At 41.2% G+C, this 25,311-nt stretch overlaps 1 protein-coding gene across 2 annotated transcripts in view; it reads right to left on the bottom strand.

The window, feature by feature from the left end:
- Positions 1-25,311, bottom strand: part of KCNN2 (potassium calcium-activated channel subfamily N member 2) — a 195,447-nt gene that overhangs the window by 155,158 nt on the left and 14,978 nt on the right. For both annotated transcript variants that reach the window (XM_063456928.1, XM_063456929.1), the window contains exon 3: positions 6,992-7,410. In XM_063456928.1, the coding sequence (XP_063312998.1) occupies positions 6,992-7,410 (419 nt within the window). The remainder of the gene's footprint in view (positions 1-6,991; positions 7,411-25,311) is intronic.

Raw genomic sequence — 25,311 nt, 5'->3', positions numbered from 1 at the left:
TGCCTATAGAGAGGTCCCCCAGGAGTCGACAGGATTCTCCCCGTTTGAACTACTGTTTGGGAGGAGGGTGCGAGGACCCTTGAACTTGATTAGGGAACACTGGGAGGGAGAGAGTACCTCTAACGAGACCCCTATCGTGTCATACGTCCTGGAGTTCAGGGACCGTCTGGAGGCGCTGACTCAGGCTGTGCACACAAACCTACAGGCGGCCCAGCAACGCCAGCGCCGCTGGTACGATAGAGGAGCCAGGGACCGCAGCTTTCAGGTGGGACAGAAGGTCTTGATCTTAAAGCCCGTCCGCACAGATAAGCTGCAGGCCGTCTGGCAAGGCCCATACCAGGTAGTGGAGCAGCGATGCGACACTACCTATGTGATCGGCCCCTGCTCAGGGGTAGGGAAGAGACGCATGCTCCACGTGAACATGCTCAAACCCTACCATGAGAGGATAGAGGATGTAACGGCCATATGTGCCTCCTCCGTAGAGGATCAGGAAAATCTACCTTTACCCGACCTACTAGAACCCGAGGAACAGATAGAGCCCTCCCGGGGAGTTCAACTGGGGGAGCGGCTAAGCCCCCAGGAGCGTGCCCAGGTACAGGCGCTGATTGTAGCCAAGGGGACTACCTTCTCCAATTTACCTGGGTACACTCCGCTAGCCACCCACCGAGTAGAGACCCCAGGACAGCTACCTATGCGCCAGGCTCCATATAGGGTTCCGGAATCCGTCCGGACCCATATGAAAGCCGAACTGGACGAAATGTTGCAGCTAGGGGTTATCGAACCCTCCGATAGCCCCTGGGCATCGCCGGTAGTCCTGGTACCTAAAAAGGATGGCACCACCCGATTCTGTGTTGACTACCGGAGGCTAAATGACAAAACGGTGTCTGATGCCTACCCGATGCCCCGGATAGACGAGCTGTTGGATAAGATGGCACGGGGCCAGTATCTCACTACCATTGATTTGTGTAAGGGGTACTGGCAGATCCCACTAGCCGATGACGCCATCCCCAAGTCGGCGTTTGTCACCCCGTTTGGCCTGTACCAGTTCAAGGTCATGCCTTTCGGGATGAAAAACGCTCCGGCTACCTTTCAGCGGATGGTAGATCGGCTACTGGACGGTTTTCAGGAGTATGCCTGTGCCTATCTAGACGATATAGCCGTGTTTAGCCAGAACTGGGAAGACCACCTACGCCATATAGGGGCGATATTAGATCGCATTGGGGAGGCCGGGTTAACGCTAAAACCTAGCAAGTGCCACATAGGTATGGCCGAGGTGCAGTACCTGGGCCACCGTGTAGGGTGTGGGCAGCAGAGGCCCGAGCCAGCCAAGATTGAGGCCGTAGCCAAGTGGCCTACCCCCAGGACTAAGACCCAGGTGCTGGCGTTCTTAGGGACAGCCGGCTATTACAGAAAGTTTGTCCCTGACTATAGCACCCTGGCCAAACCCCTAACCGACCTGACGAAGAAGAACCTTCCCCGACTGGTTGTCTGGGCCCCAGAGTGCGAGCAGGCATTCCAACAACTCAAGACTGCTCTCACTAATGCTCCTGTGTTAACTGCTCCTGATCCAACTAAAAGATTTCTTGTTCACACAGACGCTTCAATGTTTGGATTGGGGGCAGTACTGAGCCAAGTGGGAGCCGATGGCGGAGAACACCCCGTAGCCTATTTAAGCCGCAAGTTGCTGCCTCGTGAAGTGAGCTACGCCGCCATCGAGAAAGAATGCCTGGCCGTGGTGTGGGCCCTTAAAAAGTTACAGCCATATTTGTACGGACAACCTTTCTCCTTACTCACAGATCACAACCCGTTAGTGTGGCTAAACCGTGTGTCTGGAGACAATGCCAGGCTGCTGCGCTGGAGCTTGGCGCTGCAGCCCTTTGACTTTACTATCCATTACCGGCCAGGAAAACAAAACGGTAACGCTGACGGGTTATCCAGACAGACTGAACTCGAGAAGTGATCTGTGAGTGCTCTCCCGGACATCCCCAAGCCGATCCGTTGGGATCAGACTGTGTATGCCGGCTTGGTTCTGGGGGAGCATTGTGGCAAACCTAGCCACTTCTGGACTATATTCATTGCAGGTTGTCCGTAGGCTGAAGCTATACTATGTAACGTTAACTGTATATGTATTTTCCTATGGCCGTTCGCATGCTGACAGCCGTATGCTGCCAGCATACAAAGCATTCATACGGCGAAACACGGCTATCCTGGCCGTTCGCCGTACGAATGTGGACTCCCCAGGTAGACCACACATTCACAGGTCGTGTGGCACCAATTACCCGGTTGCAACATTGTTGCAATCGGTAATTAAGGGCTCTCCTAGGTGGCCGTCGTTCGACTACCGACCATGCGGCGGTCGGCCATCTTGGATCCTTTGTCTCTGCAGCGGTGTTCGGTCGTCGAGAGCCTGGAACTGAAAACGGCTACTCAATGATCCGAACACCGCTGGACTTCTAGAGCGTTCGGGAGTTCCGCGTTCGGTACATTATGTGTCCCGTACTTATTCGGTACTTTTAAACCCTCTTTAATGTTTAACTGTATTATGTGCGGCGTTCGGTCAAATCAGCTGGGATCGGAGCGGTATTCTCCCAAAGTGTGCGCCCCGACCCCAGCTATCTACCGAACGTTCAGTTATTCCGAAATACCGAATATTGTGTGAATTACAGATTTTAATGTCAATTGTCGGTTTTGCTGCACGAGGGGATAATCCACTTAATCGTCCATTTTAGTGGGAGTATCCTTCTCGTGCAGCAATGCCTGTTGGGAAAGTCACAGTGCATGTTGGGAGAAATCCCCTGGAATTACTGTATGGAAACCCCTTGCATGGGGAACTGTATAAATATGCTGCCTGTGAATAAACCGAGTTAGTTGACTCCCAAACTGTGTTTCGTCCGGTTATTGGGAGGATTGGGGATATTGCCTTGCTTTCTACTCCGACTGTGGATTTCCTAGATGTACCAACGGATATCGTATGCTGATACATTGCATTCCGTTACAGCTATAAATAGTGAAATGGTGCCATTCACCATAACAACTTCAGTACACTATCAGAGTTGCCTTGGTTAAATATCTGTTGTTGCCAGAGTTTATTAAAATCTTGACCAATTTTCCACCTAACCAACTCCGTTTATCTTGCCTTTTCCCTAAAGATGAACCTTTGAAGACCCGGCTTTTATATCTTCATATTTACTGATTTTCCTAATGCAATCACTATCTATGTCTCATTTAAACTTTTACGAGGTAATTTACTAAACACCAAGTAGATAAAATGGATGAAATCCAGTGAAAATTGACAAATTATGACCGGAATGAAAATTCTCATATTTACTAAAGCCAAGTTTGGAGTTTTTCCAACCTGACTGAATCTGCAGAAACTGTCTGGATGCATTCGGTGTCCGGTTAAAAACAGAGGGTAGGATTCCAAATATTTACAAAGCACTGATTAAACAATCATTTTAGTTCTGATTTAACATGCTGGATGCCCAGTCACTTCTAGTGTTTAAATACAGTAAGCAGATACACACTCCTCACTGTTTAGTAGATATTCCCCCATCTGCCACATGGCAGGAGGGGCATAAGGAAGGTAAGCAACCTCGGAATCTAAATGCAGTTGAGAACACTATGGCATTAGGAATACAGTTTTATGCTGTAGCGTTCCTTTAAATAGATTGAACAATGTCTGGATTTTGCAACCGAATGGTTTTGCCCTATTCACCAAGGGACATTTTGGAGTTTACCAAATAATCCTGACAAACAATGATTAGATATTATAGAAACTTTCGGGCATGTATAAGAAATAAAAAGAACATTCAGAAACCATCAAATTTATAACCAATGGAGAACACCAAACGGGCAAACGAATATGACTTCTTGCCCATTGCATCTTGGGCAACCAATAACAAATATAATAGATTACACTATACGATTATAGATTTCCATTAAAAGCCATTATAACTGATATTATCTCCTGTAAAAATGCATTGACATTTATCAAGTGGATGATTAAATTCCATTATAACTTTGATTGTATTTATTAACGTGTTCAGAAAGCAATCTAAAAGGTGATTTTTTTTATAGTTAATCCTGCCAGTTTTTGCAAAAAATTATATTTTATAAGACTGGTGATAAAACCCTTGCCTGTTGGAAAAAGTGGGGGAAGATTGCTCAATCTGCCTTGTAACCAAATAACAGCGTAAATACAAAAATGACAGGATGGAAAAAAGAGCAATGGATGGGAGAAAATTAACAAATTACTGGAGAAAATTAGACGTATTTGTAACACTTTAAAAAACCCCAGTGTCTCTGCATGAAATTGATCCCTTCGTGAAAGCAGACAGTGGTTGGATCTTCAAGAGTGTTCCAAGGCAATTGTTCATCTTCAGCGGCCCATTGCATTTCTGTTATAGCATAACAAGCAATGAATATTTACTCATGTGCTCCCATACCAGCTGCATGACATGGCTGATGGTCTTTAAAGAGCTAAAAACGATTTGGTCTATATATCAATACACTTCTCATCACAATAATGTTAAATGCAAACACTCCACATTTTGTTCATTTCTACAGACAGTCCAATGTTTTGTCTCCTTGTGCCAGAATGAAACTGTGCACGGGAGGTAACAAAAGATAGAATCAGCAGAACATATTACACTAGGGATTAATAAATAAAAACAGCTGTTTAGTATACCTTAGGATGATATAGCACTCCTATACTTTGTAATGGGAGGCAAAGACCTTTTTGAAATAAAAGGCACTTAGAAGCTGAATGGGTAATGTTGTGCTTAAAATAAATTGATTCTGAATTATGGACCATATAATGTACTTATAAGTGCAGATGAGGTGAACAATGCAATACACGTTTTCTGTGAGCTACATAGACATAATATATGGTGCCATAATTTCCTACTATCATAAATGTCTTCATTCTTGAAGTCTTCTTTTCTGACCTTAGCATTATATTGTTAACTTAAAGTTACACTAAGTAACACTATAAACATTGCCATTTTCCTGAAATGGAAATGTTTTAGATTGCAGGGTTAAGGGGACAGGGACCGTGCACCCACTCCAATGAGATGAAGTGGTCTGGATGCATGTAGTGTCCCTTTAAACCGTTTATGACCAAGATTTTACTAAAGGTTTGTAACAATTTTATATTTAGCTTGGTAAGAAGGTGACAGTTGGTTCGATTATTCGCAAATGGAAGAAACACAAAATAACTGTCAGTCTCCCTCGGTCTGGTGCTCCATGCAAGATCTCACCTCGTGGAGTTTCAATGATCATGAGAATGGTGAGGAATCAGCCCAGAACTACACTGGAGGGTCTTGTTAATGATCTCAAGGCAGCTGGGACCATAGACACCAAGAAAACAATTGGTAACACACCATGCCGTGAGGGACTGAAATCCTGCAACACCAGCAAGGTCCCCTTGCTCAAGAAAGCACATGTACAGGCTGAAGTTTGCCAATGAACATCTGAATGATTCAGAGGAGAACTAGGTGAAAGTAATGTGGTCAGATGAGACCAAAATTGAGCTCTTTGGCATCAACTCAACTCATCGTGTTTGGAGGAGGAATGCTGCCTATGAACCCAAGAACACCATCCCCACCGTCAAACATGGAGGTGGAAACATTATGCTTTGGTGGTGTTTTTCTGCTAAGGGGACAGAACAACTGCAATGCATCAAAGGGATGATGTACGGGGCCATGTACCGTCAAATCGTGGGTAAGAACCTCTTTCCCTCAGCCAGGGCATTGAAAATGGGTTGTGGATGGGTATTCCAGCATGACAATATACCCAAAACAGACAGCCAAGGCAACAAAGGAGTGGCTCAAGCAGAAGCAGATTAGGGTCCTGGAGTGGCCTAGCCAGTCTCCAGACCTTAATCCCATTGAAAATCTGTGGAGGGAGCTGAAGGTTCGAGTTGCCAAATGTCAGTCTCAAACCTTAATGACTTGGAGCGGATATGCAAAGAGGAGTGGGACAAAATCCCTCTGGGGATGTGTGCAAACCTTGTGGCCAACTACAAGAAACGTCTGACCTCTGTGATTGCCAACAAGGGTTTTGCCACTAAGTACAAAGTCGAAGGGGTCAAATACTTAATTCACTCATTGACATGCAAATCAATTTATAACTTTTTTGACATGCGTTTTTCTAGATTTCTCTAACTGTTAAAATACACCTACCATTAAAATTATACACTGATTATTTATTCGTCAGTGGGCAAACATTCAAAATCAGCAGGGGATCAAATACTTTTCCCCTCAATGTATCTATAACACTTTAGAATGTTGGTTCTACCCCTGAGGAATTTTGTTTTTTTGTAAATCTTAAAAAAAAAAAAAAACACAAAAAAAACACATAATGATCACCATCTTACACATCTAATATTTCCCCAGATCTTTTAATTGACTGTAACATTTTTATTACACTTTTATTTCTCTGTATACAGTTTTGTGGGCCAAAATCCAACCTTGGCTCTGTAATGCTTTTAGTATTTCCCCTCAAGAAAGAAAAAAAAACAGCTTATTTTTGAAATGCATTGAATACAAAGGCCCTAATTACTGTCTGAGGTTAGAGGCATGGAGATTACAAAATGTAATTAGTGGCATATTTCACAAACAGAACGACTACAGGAGCAGTGTCTGCATTTCAAAATCACTATATTAAAGGGATACTCCAAATCCCTAAAGCACATGATTAATATTTATATTTGTGCTGTGACGTGTGCCTTTAAGAGGAAGTGATTGTGGTGCTTAGACTATCTACCTATGATAACAAAATTACCTTTTTCTCCTACTGACTGGAAGGTAATAATTGTTAATCTGAAACACCCATACTATGCTAACACATATATAAAATCTAATGGGTTTGATAAATTAAACAAGTTATTATAATATTCACATTATTATTGGGGCACATAAAAAATATATAAACCCATAAAATATGTAAAATGTACAATAAATAAATAACCATAAAAAGAGGGGGATCTTACCTTTCACAGGCTCTGACAGTCCATGCAGCAATTATCCATAATGAGATACTAAAAACCAACAGTACTGTTCCAGGGCATATTGTCATTAAAGTCTTCATTACAAAACGGGTATTGAAGTTTATTTTATTTAGTGCTCCAATGCTTCTTGATGAGGCATCAGTAAAAAGTTTGCTGTGTAAAAGCATAACTCTGGCAATAAGATACAGTCTTAAGAACATTGGTATAGATAAAATAATATCCACATCAGCTGTCGCTATAGATGGTGTATAAGAGAAGGCAAGCCGGGCTGTCCATGTGAATTTATAGTTTCCTGGTATGGGATGAATGGCACACACCAGTATTTCCAAACAGATAAAGAAAATGCGTTCATAGGTCATGGCTATCCTCCAATCATCAGCGCCGTTATCCACCATAAACAACTACAAATGGAAAAGTGAGATGTTAGTACTTTAGAAGATACAATAAATAAAGCCTATTACAGTGAAAAAAGCTACGAATTTTGGTATATACAAGTGCTCTTTTTTTTTTTTTTTTTTTTTTTTTTTATAAAAAGCTGAGTGGGTTGCAAGGCAAGAGTGCCAACTCGCACAAAGTAAATTTTACCACATGACAGGAGGCTTCATATTTGCATATCTTTTTTTACTGAAAACTCCAGCAGCATAGAAACATAACAACCAATCAGAAAAAAGTTATGATGCCCATAAAAGGCCCTGTCTATGACATCACTTCCTCTTTCTTTGCTGCTCCAGCCTACAACAGGTCAGAGTATTTTTACCTCTCTGGTATATTTATATAGTTTTTACTCTTTTCTCATTTTATACTAAATATTTATCCCTCTGCTGCACCTGGCTATCTATACCTGTCTCCCTATATCCCCACATTCAGTGTATCTCCTATCAATCACTATGTTATCTGACTCTCTTATTATCTGTATTCTGTATTCTGGTCTGCCGCGTGGACCCGCCCTGCTGACACTCAGGGGTCTGTGTGGGGACGGGTGGAGGGTGTCCGGGGCGGTTATTGCGTCTTTTTCGCCACATTTTTTCTCACTCGCGACCGCGAGTGAGTATTCTCTGCCACACGTGGCCGGCAGCCATCTTGGATCTCGCGGCTCGCGAGACCCACGACGGCCGCCTTCCCTGCTCGCACGGCGGATCGGGAATCACCCGATCACCGCGCCCTGCATCTGGATTAACCCCTTCAAGGGTCCTCCTCTCTAGGCACATTCATTTATTGATACAATTATTTTTTTAGTCTCATGGATATATCTCTCATGGTGCCTTACACTGGATGATTACATGTTGAACATGCACACAATCTATGTATTATTGTGCAGCCATACTAGATCACAGTTGTTATACAACACATATACTGTACCTATAACAGGACCAACTATACCACTGTACCCTACAAAGGGCATATTGTGTTACTGTACCCTACAAAGGGCATATTATATTACCTTATTGTACCCTACAGAGGGTCATATTATATTACTGTACCTGACGGTACAAATGTATGTGGGTGGCACTCCAGATATGCATGCAAGGTCACTGGCAGACCATTACCTTTTATGTGGGTGTCCTCTGGTTTACCACGGCACGCCACCCGGGGTGAACCCCGATCATATGCACGGAGGCTTACTCCTCAACTTTACCACTGATTAATACAGGCATATATGGATGTCTAAACACTGCCTGTCAGTTTTACCTTAAAGCAACAGTACCATGCTGGATACGATTTGACGGCAGGATCACTAAGGAAACTGAGTGTATTCACAGAGTGTATTCACAGGGATGCATATATGTATATTTTTCTGTGCCTTGTGTACATATTGAACGTGGGTGTCCTCTGGGTAATGTTTCATGGCACACCACCTGGGGTGACCTCCAAATATGCAATGCTGGTAAGGTACCAATAATTATAATATGGGTGTCCTCTGGGTTACCATGGCACACCACCTGGGATGAACCCAGCCGAATAGACGTGGGTCCTGCGGCTGCAGACCTTATGGAGACAGGCCCCACGCGCCTCTATAATAAGCCTGTATAGTTAAAAACCGTGCATACAGCTCTGTTGTACATTTGTGGTGAACCCCGCTAACCAGACCAACACCACTACCAGTCAGTCGCGCCTGCACCGTGGCTCTCAGTAGCCAGATTAATCTAATGGAGGTGACCCCTCTACACTTGGCACGAGTATTCATAATCTCAGACAAACTACAGCAGGCAATGGGTACCTGGGTGATCCCCAATTCTACCAGGAGTCTGGCACCCCTACGTGCTGACCCTCAAGCACTACTCCCACTGACAGGGCAAACCAGTAGGTCAAGATACACTGGTTTGCCGACTACTACGGGGTGCCGAATTATCGAGACCATGGCACCCAAGTATTCACGCCTCTGGCAGGTGGACGGGATGCTGAGATTCCTTCGGGAATGGCCGGACAATCCTTGTTTTTCACTGAAACAATTTTCAGCCAAACTAGCCCTCTTATTATGCCTCGCCTCATTTAGACGGGTGGCGGACGTTAGGGCTTGCGATACGGATGGTTTCTCTCTCACACCAGACGGGGTTACCTTTACCATGTCGAGACGAACTAAGCCCGATTCGTCTTCAATGTCACACCCATGCTTTGAGTCAGACACCACACTATGCGTGGTCAGAACGCTAATGGGGTATACCGATACCACTACCCCCCTTCGTACTCATTCGACGGGGCACCTCCTGACTTCTTACGTGAACACGTCTACAGCAACACTGGGCAGATGGGTCCGCTGGCTATTGTCTTTAGCGGGCGTCAAACCTTGTTTCGGAGCCCACTCGGTCAGGGGAGCGGCGCCTCACAGACCTTTTCGGCCGATGCTTCCCTAACCAACATTATACGCTGCGCGGAATGAGCGTGGGACTGTACGTTTAGAACGTTCTATTTCGGCAAACATCTCATGCTTCCTTCACATTGGTCAATTCAAAGCTTTAAAATGCAAATATGAAGCCTCCTATCATGTGGTAAAATTGAAGATTATATTAGCTTTAGTGTACTAATAATCTAAATTTTAGTAATGACAGGAGGCGAATATTTCCCACCCTATAGGATCCCTCCCATGTTTCTCGTGTTGAACAGAATATGTCCTTTATGTTCAGGAAGGTAAGTACGTTATGGTTTGTATGTTTGCTACTTAGACCTGTATCTTGAGGGTCTTGTATAGGTTGAATATTAGACATGAACCTTGAATTATGTTGTGTTGTTAGATTCTTAAATATCATTGCTTTAGAATTAATATATATTGATATGTTTCACATTCTAATGTTCGTCGGTATATCAGATGCTTAATGCTTATTGTATGCGGACAAGTTATCACGCCAGAGACCTTTCACCTTTTTTCTTTTTCTTGCAGCGTGAACGTCTTCTCATCGAGACAAAGATTCACCTTCCATACCTCTGCATTGCGGAACTACTGGAGTTGGATATTCTAATATGTTGTTGAACTGTTGACGTAATATGATCATGTTTCTTGTTATTATTTATTGTTTCGCTTCAAAGAAAGAGGAAGTGATGTCATAGACAGGATCTTTTATGGGCATCATAACTTTTTTCTGATTGGTTGTTATGTTTCTATGCTGCTGGAGTTTTCAGTAAAGAAAGATATGCAAATATTCGCCTCCTGTCATTACTAAAATTAAGATTATTAGTACACTAAAGCTAATATAATCTTCAATTACATAGTATGGAAGAAAGGGACTAAATAATAGGGTTGCAACATATAGGCTTTAAAGGACCACTCTAGTGCCAGGAAAACATACTCGTTTTCCTGGTACTAGAGTACCCTGAGGGTGCCCCCACCCTCAGGGACCCCCTCCCGCCGGGCTCTGGAGAGAGGAAGGGGTTAAACTTACCTCTTTTTCCAGCGCCGGGCGGGGAGCTTTCCTCCTCCTCTCCATCTTGATCGCGACATCATCGGCTGAATGCGCATGCGCGGCAGGAGCCGCGCTCGCATTCAGCCGGTCGCATAGGAAAGCATTTACAATGCTTTCCTATGGACGCTTGCGTGCTCTCACTGTGATTTTCACAGTGAGAAGCACGCCAGCGCCTCTAGCGGCTGTCAATGAGACAGCCACTAGAGGATTTGGAGGCTGGATTAACCCTCATTATAAACATAGCAGTTTCTCTGAAACTGCTATGTTTATAAAAAAAAAGGGTTAATCCTAGAGGTACCTGGCACCCAGACCACTTCATTAAGCTGAAGTCGTCTGGGTGCCTAGAGTGGTCCTTTAATCAGAGTCATATATGAATGCATTTTTGTGGAGTGAATTGGATAAAAAGTAGACTGGTACTACCTTACATTTTATCCAATGTAACCCTGAAGAATCCATATTTAATAATCAGCGACCCCAGTGAATGTGGCTGTGTGGGAACCCTAATTCAATACCTTGGGAGATGATTACTGGAGACATACAAACAAGGTATAGAAACATATACAGGGTTATTTACTAAACTGTGAATTGTTTGGAATTCACAAGGGAATTGTAATAGTAAATTTTTAAAAAAATTAGAGAATTTTCCAGGTTGCTATTTTGGTCCCAAATGTTTAATTCCATTGTAAATTCCCAACAATTCAAGGCTTTGTGTCACAGCTTAGTGAATAACCAATTGAACAGGTAAATAATAATATGTGGAAAACAATGGGTGTGTGTCTATAGCGGAGCTACCGGTGGTGCTGCTGGTGCAGGGCACGCAATCTGGAGGGCCCATCGGGAGTCTTTCACACCTAGAGACACAGACATCTGATAGAGATCTTTGATCAAGGGCCCAGTCAGGCACGGAAGCTTTTTAACAGCTTGACCGTTTGCATGAGGGATGTGCTGGTGTGTAGTGTTGGCATTTGCATGAGGGATGTGTTTGTCTGTAGTGTTGGCGTTTGAATGCAGGAGTGTGTATATGTGTAGGGTTGGTGTTTGAATGTAGAGGAGTGTTTGTGTGTAGTGTTGGCTTTAAATGAAGGAGTGTATGTACATATACTCGTTCACACATACTGACACACATGTACACCCTAAAACACACAAGCACAAACATTCACAAGCACACTGACACACACACATATACACAGGCACACTGATACAAACACGTGTTATATATAAATAACACAAGTTCCACTACTGTATAGTAATTCATACATACACTACATACAAAGTTCTCCAGATTATATGTAATGGAACATATTTTAATTACTAAACAGAAAAGACAAGCATTCATAATTAAACCGTTCCATTGCATTAGCATTGTGCTAAGAAAGAGTCAGCACGACATGCTTGCCACTGATAAAGTACTTCTTTATTTGAAACCACTTATGTGTAAGCTCCTCTCAGCTACCCATTGAGATTTGAAGATAGTTGTCATGGACACATATAGTCATAGGAAAAGGAAAAAAAACTATTCTGAAAAGACTTCACGCGACTCCTTCTGTTACACAGCCATGCAGCACATAAATGCAAATGTGTGGGAAAAGTTCAAATTACGGATTAAATATATATCAACTTAAACAAGTATTGTTTAAAAACAACACAGAACAATTATAGAGTTTAAAATAATTTTAACAGGAACAATTCGAAATTAATGGGACCCAACACTCGGGTACGCACTAAATTTAATTAACAGCCCATTAACAATAAAATACAATGACTGCTGATGAATATACTCCTACAAGGCTTACATGATTTCAGTACAAGGCACGCATTCTTTTGTAACATTTTGTAACTCCAAAATAAAGATTTTAAAAACAAGAATTATGGGCTTTATTTGTTTAAGCTTTTGAATACATTCCAACATTTCATAGAGAGGGCCTCGTTAAAGAAACACTCCAAACATCTATTACTTTAGCTTGTTGTAGGTGCTTTATGAGTGAAGAATAGGTCCTGTTTCTTTTCTTCATTTTCCAAAATGTTCAGATTTCAATAGAAATTGCCCAATTTATAAAATAATGTTACACCCCCTGGCTGTCAGACAACCTATCCTGTTACTTCTGCTTTGAAATGCTGAAATTTTTGTTTATTCAAAGACAACACTTATGAGCATCTACACACAGGTGTTTGCAAATGTCTAGCATGACAAGTGAGAAGGCCAACGGTAGCCTGTATTTCTGGAAGTGGTCAGGGTTTACATAAACCCCTCCCACAACGCACTTTTTTTAGCAAACGTTTATTAGCAAAAAAGGCATTGTCCATCCCATTTTCATATAACCTCTAGGGACAATTGATATTCTCTTATTAACTTTAAAAACCTTTTTTTATAACTTTGTATTTCCTTTCTTTTGTTACAACTGGTACTCCAGCATGGACTCCTTTATACTTACACTTATAAAACACTTATTTGGCAATTAAGGTACACCACAGTCCACATGGGATAGAGTCAATTTATGTTAATTACACCAACAAACAAAGTAGCTAACTAAATCCAGGTTACAAACACACTGCTACATTTAATTATAATGCTAATAATATAAGCTGTATTATATTCAAGGGAAATTAAAATAGTCTAATTTAAAGCTCTACAATCAGCTCTACAATCAGTTTGAAATAAATGCATTAAAATGTCAAAAAGCAATTATATTAATTTAAACAGATTTGTAATTAAACTGCAAATTAATTTCCTCAGAAAAACAAAGAAAATACTTTGTAATGCTGAAGAAAAACTGCCCATCAAGATGTTTAACCCCTTAAGGACCAAACTTCTGGAATAAAAGGGAATAACGACATGTCACACATGTCATGTGTCCTTAAGGGGTTAAAGGGACAATGTAGTCACTATAACCTTTTCATCTCACTGAATTGGTTATAGTGCCTGGAGTATTCTGGCACCGTCCCTCCATTCAATTTGAAACCATTTTTTTTTTTTAAGTTTAACACTGAATGAGAGTTTCCAGCAATCACACAGTGCGGCCCCTACTGGAGGTGTGGATAAGGCAGAGATTACACCCTTGCTTATAGCCATACCAATTAATACCAGCAGTGGTGATAGCCTGACAACAGTCAGCTGACACTTTTAGTTAACCACAGCCACCCATTGCTCCTCATTAGTCCGAGAAGCACAGAGGGGGTGGGCGGCTGGGGACTGTCGTATAGCTTTAAAAACAAATTAACACTGAATGGAAGAACAGTGTCAAGGCACTCCAGCCACTATAGCCACTTTAATAAGATGAAGGAGTTACAGTGTCTGCAATATTATTTTAAAGGCTTCTTATTGCACAAATTTTAAAATAAATCAATGAGGGTATTTAACCAGCAGTAGTGTATCCAAGAGAAAGTGTGCTATTAATAGAAACATTGAAGCAGACAAAGATTTTCCTTTGGGAGAAAGAGAATTGGAAGATTCTGAGGAGTGTGATATAAAACCTGCACTGGCTAAGACTGGGTCAGAATCACACAGCGGTAAGCAAATAAATGCAATGTCAAGAGATTGAGTCTATCTAATTCCTGCACCTAGCAGCAAGCGATGAGGAAATTACAGTTTCTCCATTTTTTTTTCCCACCTCTGAAATTTGTCTGGAGTACTTTGATTGCAGTGTGTATGCTCCTCTGGATATTTATGATTAAAAATGAATGTTTAATGTTTTTAAAATTATGTTTTTTTTTTTTTTTAAACCTCTGAAATGCATCAAAAACTATTAAAAAAGTCCTATTTAAAATTTCTATTATACTATCGTTTAAAAGCAAATGTTTATTTTTAAAATTAAGAATACATAAATAAATAATGAAAAATATAAACTTATTCTCATCCACTGCCTAGCCAGCTGTCATTTTAGGCTATTAAGGGCATGTCTGATGGAATATATTCGATCGTGGCTTAAGAAGAAAAAGCCACAAATGTTTTACAATTTAAATATTTCCTAATCGCGCCTAAGCACAGACTAATACCGGATGTGTAAAGGAGCAAATCATTTTAAATTGAAAGATCTTTAGGAAAAATGAATGAGACATTCACCAAATGCATGCTGGCCGTTTCTGTCTGTAATCTGAGAAGAACGCGGTGAAGCAAATGTTTCCTCAAATTAAATGCAACAACAAGGGCTGTTTTTATTGTCTGACATTTCAAGATCACACTGTGGCAAAAAAAATCCCAACTGAATCAAATATAAAAATGGAGTTAGAACATATTGTCCCTATTCTGTCCCTTGGCCTTTGTGCACATTGTAAAATCTTCTTAAAAATAAATATAGAAAGTATAGGCATTTAAAAGTTTTTTTAACTATACAACACAAAGAGTATTAGCAAAGATCTATTAAAAGTCTAAAAAAAAAGCTAAATAAGCATATTAAATTCATAGCATATATAGCATATATGTTATGTTATGAAATTAAGAATTTGTAATATTTCTATTATTTGTAAACAGACTTTGAGAACTGTACTGTAGACAGTGTGTGCGCGTGTTGTGTAAGTAATGTTACTTGGGAGATGCTATACTCCACTCAGCTATTGTGATTAAACTTGTGAAAATAATACTTTTTAAAAGCAGGCACAAAATGTAAAAGAGAGCCAGTGGGAATTAAACATTTTTTTCCAGGCAGTAAAAGTAAAATATGACATTTCTGGTGGGGCAGTAGCTTCTGGCTTGAAGGGTTTAGATAATGTTGTCTTATATTTGCTTTAATGTGTGCATTATTATTAAAGGGATACTATAATCACCAGAACAACTACAGCTTAATGTAGTTGTTCTGGTGTGTATAGTATGTCCCTGTAGGCATTTTAATATGTGTTTGCATTACTGTCTAGTAACACCTCTAGTGGCAGTCACTGAGACGGCCACTAGAGGTGCAGCACTGATATTCAGCGTCTCCACGCTCTGCATGGAGGCACTGAACATTCCCCATAGAGATGCATTGATACAATGCATCTCTAAGAGGAGATGCTGATTGGCGCAGTGTGGCATTTTGGCGCGCATGTGCATTAACCTTCCAATGCCTCTTATGGGAACGCATTGGATTGGCTGAGATAGTCAATTCTGATGATCTCAGCAATGGAGGTGGAGCGGGGTCAGAATCAGCGTGGCACTGAAATAAATTAGAGTTTGTATTCTTTTTAAGGGGGGTAATGAGGCCTATAGACTGTAAGCTCGTTTGAGCAGGGTTCTCTTCAACCTATCGTTCCTGTAGGTTTTCTTGTAATTGTCCTATTTATAGCTAAATCTCCCCTCTTATAATATTGTAAAGTGCTACGGAATCTGTTGGCGCTATATAAATGGCAACAATAATTATAATAATGTGTTCTTAACACCATAGGGTCAGGAATGCACGCTATAGTGTTCCTTTAATATTACTATCTATAACAGTCACTGTGGAATTTATTTTAAGCAAATTTCTATGTGCATAAGATGTGTATGCTAGGGTGTTTAGTAAAAACATTGCATGTTTTGCCCTAACAAGCTAACCATTGCTATCCATGGCTAAGCACTGGTTCATTCTAATTTTCACCCATACACTGTTGTGAAAATTTGTGTTATAAAACAGTAGGTCTTTGCAAATAAAGCCTATAGGTGCTTACATAGCTATGTTGCAAGGTATTCACATACAGTGGTAGAAACACAATCTTTCAGACCTACTGTGTATTTTTCATGTGTTACTTATGAGATACAGAAACTAAACATACACTATACAGCCAAAAATATGACGACACGTGATCACAGCTGTATGAACTTATTGGATATCCCATTACAAACGCATGGGCATTAATATTGAGTTTCCCACCCCCTCCATTTCTTGGGGGAGCTATAACAGCTGGATCTTCTACAGAAATTCTTTCCACCAGAGTTTGGATAGTGTGTGAGAATTTGGGCCCATTCAGCCAAGAGAGCATTTCTAAGTCACAAATGGCTTGCATTTGGCATTCCATTTCATCTCTGTGGTGTTCAGTAGCATTGAGATAATGGCTCTGTGCAGGTCACTTGAGTTCCTCCACACCAAACGCATCAAACTAGGTCTCCGTGGACCTTGCTTTGTGGCACAGGGACACAATAATGCTGGAACAGGTAAGAGCCTTCTCTAAAATGTTGCCAGAAAGTAGAAGCACCCAATTGTCTAACACATGTAAGTTTCCTGCATCATTGGGATAAGACTACACTAGAAATAAGGGGCCTAGATAAAACCCAGAAAAACAGCCCCATTCCAATATCCCTCTTTCATCAAACATTACAGTGGGAATTCTTGAGTCCCAGTAGGGAGCATTATATCATTTGACTCACATAGATTATTGCAGATTGCCACTGTGAAATCTGATTCTTCACTCCAGAGAACAGGTTCCCACTGTGCCAGAGTCCAGTGGCGGAATGCTTTACATTACATCTTGCTGATTTGAGACTTGTGTAAAGTGGCTTGGCCATGGAAATCCATTTCTTGAGGCACTTGACACACAATGTTTATGCTGATGAGGCTACAAGAGGCAGTTTGGAACACAATACTGAGTGATGCAACAGATGATTCAGCATTTGGCATCCACACTCTGAGCATGCGTGATCTACAACTTTGTGGCTGGGATGTTGCTCCTAGGTGCTTCCACAGTAATACCACAGTTTACTGGAGCAGATCTATTAGCGCAGAAATTTCCTGAACTGGCTTATGCCAAAGGTGGCATTCTAAGACAGTGCCATATTTAATGTCATTGGGATCTTCAGTACAACCTAGTGTACTACCAGTGTTTGTCTTTGGAGATTTTATGTCCTGGATTCTATGCACCTGTTAGCAATGGGTATGGATGAAACATCAAAACTCAATAATTAATGGTGGACAGTCACTTTTGGCCATTTAGTGCGTATAAATGTTTAAAAATAACTTGCATATTATCATGAATATAGAACATAAATTACTATGCAGTATGATCATAAAAAAACTATGTAGGTGAACGTAAGGTGGTAGAAAATCCATCAATGAAAGCCCAGCTTTAGTATAATTGTTGTTTTTAATGTTATATTTAGCTAGCTTCCTGATGCAACGGTTTATTGTACTGGGAATGCATCTTGTGTAGGATTAAATAGTCCCACAGAGACAATACGATGAATAGAGAGTGCTTCCCCATTACTTTGCTGCTAGGATCAATTATGTCATTTCCTGAAGCTGTCATGATAAATGGATAAAATAACATACATTTACAAAAATTATGTTAGCACACTTGCTGCAATTTCTGTTTTCTTGTTATCTCCATGGATTCGAGAACACAGAGTATTAGAGAATCTAGTGCATTGCACTGGCATCTATTTGAGAAACAATATAATATATATAGGTGCAATCTAGACAAACAATTACATGTCATTGCGTGATGTGTAACTTCATCTTTAATAGATATTCTGCTGTATGTTTTCTTAGTTTTATAAATAAAATGAAAAAAATACTGCATTAAAAAAAAAAAAAAAAGATTGTGAAGCAGAATTGTTAAAGAGGTTTCAACGGGTTCAGCTTTTCCTTTATCCCAAGAGACAAATTGGCTCTGCACTCATCAGGTATATTGCTTAGGTGATAGTGTGTACAGGAAGGATACTGAACTATAAACAGCACATAAAATATTCATTTATTTTGATCATTAACTGTTTTGTGAATGACAATGACATATATGTATGTAAAAGGGAGTGGGGGTGTTTTTTTTAAAAGAAATACATTTGAATTCATTTAAATACTGGACAGCACACATACAAGTATGCAATCGCATTGACACTGTACATAAATACATAGTTATTCAGACTTATTACTGGATTCTTGTATATTTGACCCATGCTGGCTTATTCATTCATCAAGCATCACATAGTCTGCACTCAATCTCAGCAACTCGTCACCAGTCATTTCACTTGCATTCTTCTTCACATTGTTAGAAAGCTCAGAAAGTTCATTCTGAGTAAATTAAATTATGAATAACTTGTAAAATCCTTCAACAAAAAAACATGTTGAATTTTTTTGTTCCACATTTTTTTTATGCCTCAGATAACCTATCAGAGACTAGCTAGTTATTGAACCCAGAGTGGGACACCACATTGTTAGATACAATCATGGTTATATTTTGTGAATTGAGATATACATTGTCTATCAGCACTTATTCTGGAAGTGTATTTTATCGACAGACACACAGAACCAAACTACACTACTGTGCTTGTGTTATGTCACCAGATGCTACCAAGATAGTTCAGGCTTGTCAACCATACACCTGACATGTCGGACCTGTTCTAAGAATGGGGGGGGGGCAGGAAAATCACATATGTATTCACGTGTTTACGAAACACCCAAACATACGAATGCATTTACTCCTACATACACATAGTTATACAACAGTACACCAATGTATAAATGCAATGTTTTTATGGTATAAATGTAAATATTTTGAATTAATTTGCAAAACTAAAGCATCAATGGTAAATTGGAAGTAACAGTAATACTCATGGGTTGCTGAGCAGTAGCACTGCTCAGTAATCAGTGTTTCCTATCAGGATACCAAGATGTAGGTAAAGACTACATAAGAATTTCCATGCACGTCTAAAATCCTGGAGCTGTTCAGGAAATCTGGTGCTAAATGATATAAAGGTAAAAGACTAGAAAACGTGTAGTGTTTCGTATAACAGAGGATATATTACCCCCATTGAATCAAGAACCACTCATTGTATATTAAAAAAAAGGTCTCAACCAGGATTCTACATTGGTTTGAAGCTTCATTCCACTCGAGAGCTAGTACAGTAAAAGTCCCTAAAATGTGTTATTTTACAAAACAGAATCGATTTCACTAAGGTCTACTTGTCTTTCCACCATCATGGATTATTGTAGTGAGAGAAGGTTCTGCTAATGTCTACTAAAGGAGTGTCCCACCATACACCTGTCACTAGTTTACAATTACCACAATCCTCAAAAAAGTCAACAATGTAGACCAGCAACACGTTATGGCCATAAATAGACATCTATGGTTAAGAATGTTGGATTGACTTTCATGCCAGGGATATGTAGATTTTCTTTTAATAGGCAGTCAGGGAAAACTAGATAGTGTTCCTTATTTTTTTTTTTTTTCTTGATTTGCCCTCAGTTGCAATTGCCATCCAAACAGAAACCATGTAAATATATTCTATAGCAATTCTGGTTCTATATTTTCCAGTACACTTTGACAATCACTTATATACAATATAAAGCTATGCTATATGCACTCTTATAACATTCTGCTTTCTGAGTACATGCTGGAAAGATCCAGTTATCTTCAAATACTTTAATATCTGCTGTGGCAAAGTAATGGCATACAGTTTACCACCAAAAAGACCGTTAAAGGGTATCAAAGCATTTCTCCTTGGGGTCATCACACAATGTCCAGTATGATCTCCATTAGGAGCCCTGAACTAATCACTGTGTGTGTGATCAGCACAGTTAGAAGAAAATGAAAAGAAGTCATGACAGCCTGTCAAAGATTAAGCAAAAGACAGGAAGAAATCATTGTCACATTAAAATAACACACAGCAGGGGGGGCGGGGCCGGACCGCCGAGCTGGCCGGCCGCAGCAAAGCTGAGCTCCTGCAAACTAATAAGATTTAAGCCTGTAACCTACAATCCCCGACCCAGGAAGAAACCCGGCAGCACTGGACCTCTGTGCAAGGAGGCACTGGATCCAGGGAGAGGCTGGCTCTCCAAGTTACAGTCCCCTGGAGGGGAAAAGGTTCGCTGCCACAGTTGGGGCCTTCGACGGCGGTGAGTGGGGCAGACGGCCGCTGCTCCGCTATCCCGCCTGATAGTGCCCAACCGGAGGCCCAGATCGGCGTGCAGCTGGCCCTGTTCCCCCCCCCCCCCCCCTCTGGACCGGTGGGGGTCATCCCGGTCCTCACCCTGTGGCCCAGACTACTAAAAAACAACTGAAGCCCAGTGACAACACCTTGGTCGGCGGACCGGGCACATCAACCAAAATGGCGGATGCCATGTGCGCTGGAGATAAAGAGAGGGGACGGCTTACCCCTATGTACACTGTCAACCATAAGGCCTCCGGACACAAGATATAAGTGCCCTAACAGGCAAGCAGCAAGCAGACAGTCATGGCAGGCGGAGTGCTTCGGGTGAGAACCTCCCCTCCTGAAGAGAAGGGGAACCGGTATCCCAAGCAAGGTATCACATACTTACTCTGGACTGACACAGCACACATCCCAGCCAGCCCGGACGGAGCCGTGAAGCACACCGACAGCCGGCTACCAGCAGGACCACGCTAAGCTCACATGGGATAATGGCCAAGCAGAGACATAAGCGGACTTTGGTATATGTACCCCACTGGCCCAAACATACTCAGCACGGGTAGAGCACCAACGAGATCCACCTAATCACGCTCAGCCACCCTCATCAGCCATACCCAAGCGTGGTTATAAGGGCCTGCAGGGTGATCCACTGTCCCTAGCGGTTAAAGCAGCCACCCAGCCATACATAAACAGCATGAACTGCCTTTATACAACGTTTGATCTAGCCTGTATAGCATAATTCTTCTCTTCTTGTTTTAATTACACTGTTATGCCTGCTATCACATACAAAAAATTGTGCTGTATATTCAAATGCCATGTAACAGAAATGTCTTGTTTTACTAATATTTCTTGCCAACGCTGTTGTGGCATTGGAGAAAATCTATGTTAAACTCATGCACACAAAAATAAAGAATTTAAAAAAAAAAAAATAACACACAGCAGAGTGTCAACACACTGTTCTGCACGCTATAGTCTGAAGTATGCCTTTAATGGCATCCAAGGTGATGTCACCATTAGCACCTTTGCTAATAAAAAGTGATGGGTTCTAAAACCCTCTATGGGAGATATATATATCTATATATATATATCTATATATATATATATATATATATATATATATATATATATAGATATAGATATATATTTCTGACAAGAGAAAACAGTGTCACATTTACAATTTTTATGACCAGTGACTTACCAATGCATAAGATAACAATACTCTGAAGATTCATGACATTAAAAAGCACTGAGAATTACCATGTTGTATTGATGGGTAAACGACATATCAATAAAAAAAAAAACTTTCATGGAGAGCAGGTTTAGAGACCTAATTATTATTATTATTTTTTTTTTATTATTCTTTATTTTTGGTGCAATTGATTGTACAGCTACTAGATGCATACTTGCAAAGACAGAATATTCAAGGATATAATCTTTCAATGTAGGGTAATAACTGCTTGATTCAAGGATAAATCTGACTGCCATTCTGGGGTCAAGAAGGAATTTTTTGTCCTAGCTTGTTGCAAAATTGTGCTTCAAACTGGGTTTTTTTTTTTTTTTTTTGCCTTTTGGATCAACAGCAAAAAACAAATGTGAGGAAGGCTGAACTTGATGGACGCAAGTCTCTTTTCAGCTATCTAACTATGTAACTATGTACAAACAGGCCCGTGGTGCCACGACAGCAGACACAGGCAGGTTAATGCAGACATGGTCATGACAGTATACAGTTGCACATTTTTTTTAAATAAAACGGGTTGTAAACGTTAGTGGGATCATTGCAAATAAAATAATTGTATTGTATTGGCATTCGTGAAATATCTTTAGAAAAGAGTGTCTAATATATAGATTGTAGATTTTGCATATGCAAATGCATATGCTGAACTAAAGGTTATAATAATTTGTGCCTAGTCACCTGGAAGGTTGATCGTGAGCATGTGTATCAAATATATAAAACTGGTGATATAGGCTGCTTAGAAATAATAAACAGGCCAGGCTGCGCGGTTAGTGTAGAATGCAGTGTACTAGATCCAGCATGTTGTCAGACATGGCAAGAGCGCTGTTAGTGCACCTCTAGTGTGCAGTGTCAGTGTGGAAGATATACTGCTGTGTTGTTATGCAAAGCATGGAGAATTTGCGGCAGAGACAGTAGTGCGTAGCAAAAGCATGTTGTTCATGGCCTAACGTATAGCATATAAAAAAGTCAGTAGTTGACTGCTCTGGTTGTTAGGCAGGGAATGTGTCAGTCCCAGAGTAAAGGTGGTGGCATGTAAGGGTCATATAAGAAAGCAAGGTCATATCGGTAGTTCGCCAGGATAAACCGGGTCTGCAATGCCGTCTGAGCCTGTACCGAAAGACAGTCCGGGGCCTCTCACCCATTCATCCAATGCCCAGTCTGTGGGAAAGTCGTTGGTCGCTCTGCCATGGGTCTCTCTTGACTGACAGCACTCCAGGGGTTAAAATCCTCACGGTGTTACCTTTCGCCGTCTGTTGTGTCTGCTGCCGATGTTGAGCCTCGTGCATGCGGGTGCTGTTCAGCTCCCCTCCTCCGTCTCCATCTGCATCAGCTATGTCGCACATGGTCTCCGCCATCTTAGGTTTGGGCCCTGAGCCTGTGTGATGGCAGGGCGTCGTTGCCGGGTCTCCGCTGCCGCGCTGTGAGTGCGGCTTTGGGGCGAGGACCGGGATCACCCCCCCGGTCCAGAAGGGGGAGGTAACAGGGCCGGGTCCGTGGTAAGATGAATTGCCGTTCCACCCCACTCACCGCCGGCTAAGTTCCGGCTGTGAATCGCGGAGATTTCACCTCCGAGGGACTGAAACTACAGGAGCCAGCCTCTCCTCGGATCCGGTAGCCTTTGTGCGTAGTGGGTCGCAGTGGTAGGTATCTATGGTCGCTGTAAAGCTTATATTTCTAGCTTAATTGTTTGTATTTTGCAGGAGCCGAGCTCTCCTGCGACCGTCCATGTTGGCGGCCCTGCCCCGCCCCCTAGAGACCTAATTTAACAGGACTCTAGTATACTCACTACTTAATCTACAAAATGTGACAAGGAGGGTTTATCTGGATCTGAATACTAAAGAAGCCCATCAATCACAAACCTCAGCTACATTTCACAATTAGATAGATAGATGGATAGGTAGATAATTGACAGAGACAGGCACACACTCATTACATCATTTTTATTGCCAGTATTTAAATACTACATATCAGGGGAAAATATACTATTAACCTAGCAATTCATGTCGTGTTAGCAACAGAACTAGATAAATGTACTTAAATCTATAAATCTGTGTCTAATTTTACATGTCATATTCTAAAGCAATATGTGCACTGCAGGTTTTTATATTTCTTTAAATTAACATTTGTTCAAGGATTCTGTTACATAGAAAAAGCACTTTCCCTCTTTTTAAAATTGAGCAGTTGTTAGTATTTAAATTTCATTGAGTATTCCTCAAAATCTTTTCTCTTTAAGATTTTAAAACATTATCTAGGCCCACACAAAAAAAATTACAAACAAATGCATTATGCTTCATTTGGTACCATAATATATTGATTAACAGTGGTTTATAATTATATTTGTAACCCTATGGGGGCCAATGACTTATGGCAGATCATCTAACATCCAGTACATTAATATTGCTAAGTAAACAACAACACAAACTGCCACTAATTCCTGGGAAAGAGATGTGGACCAAAATATAAACAAGGAGCGAAAACAAACTAGCAGCCCGTATAACCTTAGCAGCAAGAAGAGCAATCACAGAACTATGGGCCGACAAACGCATCACCAACATCTCCACCATCATACGAAAAATTCAAGAGACTCGAGATCTAGACGAACTGACAGCACAGATACACGACACATACAAATCCTTTCACAGGACCTGGTGTGGTGACATTCTGTCATCAAACTAGCATGGTGACCAGGGGTCATGTGATCAAGTTCATGTAGATCTTTCTTACAGGGGGATAAGCTTTTGATATGGTAATTGATATGGTAATTTACAAGTCAGGAAAGAGATAACCACTCCCCCCACTATCCTCATTCCTCTCTGTTCTTTCTTGGCTGTGCTACTGAGCAGATGGGCAGACGCCATGTGCTAGCATGGGGAACCGTGTTACACTCTATTGCTTCCTTTTCTTCCTTGGTGGATGTGATGTTGGACTTGCAGCAGTGAGCCATTACTAGATGTGAAGGCCTAACCGTGGGTGAGATCAAACGTGTGGGGAAAAGGGATTACTATATAGATAGATAGATTTAAAAGGGTTGTTGCTCCGTGGGTCTGGGCTGTGTGTTTTGTGATACATTTATAGTATTGTGTTGTTGTCTTCTAAATAAATACCTTTTAATGTAGACGAACCTTGTGTAATATTTATATTAATTTGGTGATACACCACACCTGGGACCTCTGCGACAACAACTACCCAAGCCTACACATAAACACTCTATGAACGGGGAAAAAGCAAGATATACAACGACGCGTGGAACTTAACTAAACAAACAACACACCCACACCCACAACCACAATAGATAGCACACCTGACCGCCCTCTCTAACATAACACACACAAGACAAACAGCACACGGGAAGAACACCGACCAAATG

Source organism: Pelobates fuscus, chromosome 5 (assembly GCF_036172605.1).
Source record: "Pelobates fuscus isolate aPelFus1 chromosome 5, aPelFus1.pri, whole genome shotgun sequence".
Taxonomy (NCBI): Eukaryota; Metazoa; Chordata; class Amphibia; order Anura; family Pelobatidae; genus Pelobates; species Pelobates fuscus.
Note: the sequence above shows the minus strand (reverse complement) of the source record. Positions and strands in the feature narration are given on the sequence as shown.